This window comes from Salmo trutta, chromosome 15, assembly GCF_901001165.1.
Source record: "Salmo trutta chromosome 15, fSalTru1.1, whole genome shotgun sequence".
Lineage (NCBI taxonomy): Eukaryota > Metazoa > Chordata > Actinopteri > Salmoniformes > Salmonidae > Salmo > Salmo trutta.
In genome coordinates this window covers 60,363,004-60,368,960 of record NC_042971.1, presented here as the reverse complement: position 1 = coordinate 60,368,960, position 5,957 = coordinate 60,363,004, and the positions used below count along the sequence as shown (strand labels likewise).

General features: G+C 39.0%; 1 protein-coding gene across 1 annotated transcript; it reads right to left on the bottom strand.

Moving 5' to 3' along the window:
• Positions 1–2,472: 2,472 nt before the first annotated feature.
• esm1 (endothelial cell-specific molecule 1) lies at positions 2,473–4,718 on the bottom strand. Its single transcript, XM_029692394.1, has 3 exons — positions 4,307–4,718; positions 3,526–3,675; positions 2,473–3,194 (listed from the first exon to the last, which is right to left on the bottom strand). Exons 1-3 carry the CDS (start codon positions 4,611–4,613, stop codon positions 3,112–3,114), a joined length of 540 nt encoding a protein of 179 aa, XP_029548254.1. The 5' UTR covers positions 4,614–4,718; the 3' UTR covers positions 2,473–3,111.
• Positions 4,719–5,957: the final 1,239 nt, after the last annotated feature.

Below are 5,957 nucleotides of genomic sequence, written 5' to 3'. Positions count from 1 at the left end.
CTATCCTATTCTATTCTATTCTATCCTATTCTATCCTATTCTATTCTATTCTATTCTATCTCATTCTTCTATCTATCCTATCCTATCCTATCCTATCCTATCCTATCCTATCCTATCCTATTCTATTCTATTCTATTCTATCCTATCCTATCCTATCCTATCCTATCCTATCCTATCCTATCCTATTCTATTCTATCCTATCCTATTACATTCTATTCTATTCTATCCTATTCTATCCTATTCTATTCTATTCTATTCTATCCTATCCTATCCTACCCTATTCTATCCTATCCTATCCTATCCTATTCTATTCTATCCTATCCTATCCTATCCTATTCTATCCTATTCTATTCTATCCTATCCTATCCTATCCTATCATATCCTATTCTATCCTATCCTATTCTATTCTATTCTATCCTATCCTATCCTATTCTATTCTATTCTATCCTATCCTATCCTATTCTATCCTATCCTATCCTATCCTATTCTATTCTATTCTATTCTATCCTATCCTATTCTATTCTATCCTATCCTATTATATCCTATCCTATCCTATTCTATCCTATCCTATTCTATTCTATCCTATCCTATCCTATCCTATTCTATTCTATCCTATCCTATTATATCCTATCCTATCCTATTCTATCCTATCCTATTCTATTCTATCCTATCCTATTACATTCTATTCTATTCTATTCTATCCTATCCTATTACATTCTATTCTATTCTATCCTATTCTATTCTATCCTATCCTATCCTATCCTATTCTATCCTATCCTATCCTATTCTATCCTATCCTATCCTATCCTATTCTATTCTATCCTATCCTATCCTATCCTATTCTATCCTATCCTATCCTATCCTATTCTATTCTATCCTATCCTATCCTATCCTATTCTATCCTATCCTATCCTATTCTATTATATTCTATCCTATCCTATTCTATTCTATCCTATCCTATTATATCCTATCCTATCCTATTCTATCCTATCCTATTCTATTCTATCCTATTCTATTCTATCCTATCCTATTACATTCTATTCTATTCTATTCTATTCTATCCTATCCTATTACATTCTATTCTATCCTATCCTATTCTATCCTATTCTATCCTATTCTATTCTATCCTATCCTATCCTATTCTATCCTATCCTATCCTATTCTATCCTATCCTATCCTATTCTATTCTATCCTATCCTATTACATTCTATCCTATCCTATTCTATCCTATCCTATCCTATCCTATCCTATTCTATCCTATCCTATCCTATTCTATCCTATCCTATCCTATCCTATTACATTCTATCCTATCCTATTCTATCCTATCCTATCCTATCCTACCTTATTGTATCCTATTCTATTCTATCCTATCCTATCCTACCCTATTGTATCCTATTCTATTCTATCCTATGATGTGCCTTCTCACAACATTCCAATACTGTTATTGCAGACACCGCCGTGCAACATGTCTTTGCTCCCTGTGAGTGTGAGAACTTGTTTGTGTTTAGGTGTTGACTTGAAGTTGTTTCAGGAAAGAATTCAGATAAACCCAAGCAGCCAGGGAGGAAGCACGGTGTCTCCAGCTCTGCCGGGATGGCGGCTCGACAGTCACACCAGTGACGTGTGTCACTTGACAAATTCCAAGCCTTTTAAATTTCTGGGAAGGCACAACAACAACAGGAAGAGGGACCATTTGCACAGGTGTCAGGAAGCCCAGGAATAGGAAACAAACAAGCCTGATGCTGGAAAACAGTTGTGTTGTGTACCGTGCTGATTCTCAGAGGTGAGGGCTAGGCTAATAACAGGCTATTTTTAACCCTGACCGGGGTATTTTCAGAGTCAGGGTGGACACAGGCCACTCAGTGGAGGTCCAGGTGTTCCATGGGTTCCAAAGTGATTCAATTGAGGGACAATAATAGGCTTTTAACTCGGCTATAAGTTATGAAGAAACGATGTCAATGAAGGTGGTAATTAGGAGACTATTCAACCCTTTCTGGGGTTTTTTCAAGGTAACTTCATTAGCCCCAGAATCTACTTGTGCGTATGACCACAAACGTTTCTATAAATTATGAACATACACTTTATGTAATCATTAGCATTTGTTAAGAATTAGTGTGACAACTGCAGTTTTGCATCTTCCATTGTCAGGCATTGAATGCCTCGTGATATCAATATAATAATGTTGCAGTCAGATAAAACATAGCTTTGCAGATTCATTTAATGTCCTTGTGGTTTTTCTTGAAAAGGTAGCCTAGCGGTTAAGAGCGTTGGGCCAGTAACCGAAAGGTCGCCGAATCGAACCTCCAAGCCGACTATGTGCCCTTGAGCAAGGTACTTAACCCTAATTGCTCTTGTAAGACGCTCTGGATAAGAGCATCTGCTAAATGTATCTTTCTCTTTATGTAGACTGACATCATTAATAACACAGGAGGTAAATAAACTGCAATGAATAAACTGAGGGCTTCAAACAGATTTTTTCCTGGTCAACTTTGGTTTATTTGTAAGACCATACTGTACATTGGCAGGTGATATGACATGACATATGACATATATATTGTTCCATGTGGTCACAGGTGAAAGAAAAATAAGAGATTCTCAGTAAAGAACAATCAATCAAACAAACAAACAATTAAAAGCGCAGATCACAGTAGATACTTCTAGAAGAAAAGGATGAGACAATATATTATTTATTATTTTATATCCCTGGGGGGGGGGTCATATCATATCAGCACAACATTTTCACATAATTTGATTGAACCAAATTATCTCAATTATGGAGCAGTGAATGCAGCATTGCTAAAACGTTAACTCACCATAGAGGTCATCAAAGACATTCTAGATATATTCATACTTTGTATAAAAGTAGAATAAACATATATTTTAACTTTGGTACATTTTACCTCCCTTTGTTTGGTACAACACAACTCTTATGACATGATGGGGCACTGATATAAAATAGAAACAGCACAACAGAGATGTTCAAAACATACAATCATCTTGTAGAAAATGTGTTTTCTTAATAATACATAATAAAATATATCCTTCAATCATTTAATTTACTACTATGCTTTCTACATTTACACAGAATAAACTAAGTCTTGATAATGAGTGTCAACGAGGTGTTAACCATTTTGGAGCAGCGGATCTTTCCCCATTCAGACTGGTGCTGTCATCTCCTGAACCAATCTCACCTCCTGAAAACGAGAAATATCACCTGGTCAGCATCTATTCAACGTGATATGACCACTGCAAATACTTCACAAAGATACACACGCTGCGTTTCTTTAACTGGATTACTTTTAATTGTGTATTTGCTTTAGTGCTACTCCATGTTGTGTATCCAAAACATGCTCAAATGTATTTGCTTATTTTTTTTAACTCTAGCGTACAGTTTCTCAGACAAAGACAAGACCTTTCAACCTGGATTAAAAAGCACTGGATAATCTCCTTTGGAAGTGCTTCATAGTCCAGAATCTGTGTCCCATAGGGTGCCTCTCACATTGAAATATTTTCTCAATCTCTTACCTGCATTGGGGTGCTGTGTCTTCAGCTTGCTGGCGATTTTGGTGAAGAATTTGAAGGTGAGGCAGGCTCCTGTCTCTCTGTCACAGATACCTCCAGCTTTGCAATGGCATGTTTTACCACACCCTACCCCATAGGTTCCATACATGCAATCTGTAAAGAAGGGAATACCATTCAATGTTATTGCACTAGTAGGAGATGGGCATTGATATGTACTTACAGTAGGCAATTCAATGATCATCCATTAGACAAAAAAAAGTACAGAGTGGGGATGTCAGCGAGCCACAGAGATGTATTTTCTATTCTATTCTGTTCTGTTCTACAGGTCCATGATGCTTCGCTCTTGGTAATTTATCAGATCTGCATTATAGTGATGTAAGCCTACAGATACAGTTCTCTTCACCACTATCAACAGGAGCAGAAATAGTAAACATTCCAATTCGAAAAACTTTGCATCCATCAAGGCCACAGTCATAGCTAAGCGTAGCTTGACTAAATACTCATATCTACATAAAACATGTCATAGTAGGCATCGTTTTCATTATGGTAACTTTTAGGAATGCTATGAACACAGAAACTATAGATGACTTTGGAATAACAGCAATGAAACAGTCAGGCTTTGGGAAGAAATAAACAGACGTAATAGTCAATATGTAACACAATATAAATAGATACCACATGTAGCTAGCCTGTTATGGCATATGTATTGACTATTTACAGATTAATCACACAATTTATGATGCGCAATTGCGCATTTGATGCGTCATGGTGAATATTAGCCTACCTTTGCAAATGCCATATTCATCTCCATAGTCGTCCTCATCTTTGTAGAACTCGCAGAATAATCCCGGTCCGCACTTGACTCCGTGCATCCCAGACACAGTGCGATAGCAGTGTTCCCCTCTGTCTGCCGCACAGACCTGGCAACAACCGCAGTCATCCAGCACTGTCCGTCTGCAGCGCTGCGTCAAGCCGCACAGGTCCACATTGCACCGCTCAGGGCAGTTCACCGCGTACTTGACACTTGCTCCCCAAGCGTCAACATTACGCACTATGAATATGGAGAATACTGTGAAAAGGAGAAAATACATCTTTGGATAAGATTTAGCAAGTGGCGACTTGAATGTTCAGAAGAGCTGTTCTGGACTCACGACGTCGCTGCTTGGATGGAGTGACTTAATACACGAGGTTGCATGGTTATATCGGCTTAAAAACAAGTTTGTTTTTTCCCCACATGGTTTGCCCTCGTCAATTTCCTCAATCCGGTGTTGTCATCTAGTCTAGTTGCCAGCCTGCCCCCCTGTTTTAGAAATCCGGCATGGAAGTGGGAATTACACTCAACTGTCATCCAGGAATTGAAGTCTGTACAAACTGATGTCATAGTTTGTGTAGAGGAGACACTTAAGATGCCCCTCTGACCCCCTGAAGTTCCTGGTTCCTTACTTGACCCTAAGGAGACAGACAGTCAATCTAACACACACACACACACACACACACACACACACACACACACACACACACACACACACACACTCTGTCTGTCTGTCTGTCTGTCTGTCTGTCTGTCTGTCTGTCTACCGCCTGTCTGTCTGTCTGTCTGTCTGTCCACCGCCTGTCTGTCTGTCTGTCTGTCTGTCTGTCTGTCTGTCTGTCTGTCTGTCTGTCTGTCTGTCTGTCTGTCTGTCTGTCTGTCCACTTGTCTGTTTCTCTGCCTCACTCTCTTACACAGACACTCTTTGTCTCATAAGCGGTCACCGATCCTTAACAGTAGATGGCAGTATCATATAGCGGCAAAGACCACATGTAATAGACTGTAACTGCAGTCTATTACCTGTCTCTCTGTCTCTCTGTAAGAGCATCATTATTATACTGTTAGAGAGAGACAGAGACAGAGACAGAGAGACAGGTCATAGACTGCAGGGATTATCCCACTGCTGCCACCAGTGTAGCAATTTAGGTGCACCAGTCAGTGCAGGACTCGGACCAGTGACCCCTTTGTTATGGGGCATGTAGGTTATATCACCTGTGCCGGAGGCTTAAAGGTCCTGATCTCTTGTTAGAGTTCAAATCAAATCAAATCAAATGTTAATAGTCACACGCTTTGTAAACAACAGGTGTAGACTAACAGCGAGTCTAGGTCCAAAAAGCTTCTTAACAGTTTCTACCCCCAAGCCATAAAACTCCTGAACAGCTATTCAAAGGGCTACCTAGACCCCTCTTATTGTCTATGCATGGTCATTTTAACTCTACCTACATGTACATATTACCTCAATTACTTCGAGTAACTGGTGCCCCCGCACATTGACTCTGTACTGGTACCACCTGTATATGGCCTCGCTATTGTTATTTTACTGCTGCTGTTTAATTATTTGTTACTTTTTTTCTCAATTTTTTACTTAGCACATTTTTCTTCTTAACTTCTTAAAGCATTGTTG

Coding starts and splice junctions, on each gene's coding strand:
- esm1 (XM_029692394.1), bottom strand. CDS start 4,613: ATGTATTTTCTCCTTTTCACAGTATTCTCCATATTCATAGTGCGTAAT. Junction 3,676..4,306: donor TGAATATGGCATTTGCAAAG/GTAGGCTAATAT, acceptor CCTTCTTTACAG/ATTGCATGTATGGAACCTAT. Junction 3,195..3,525: donor GACACAGCACCCCAATGCAG/GTAAGAGATTGA, acceptor TCTCGTTTTCAG/GAGGTGAGATTGGTTCAGGA.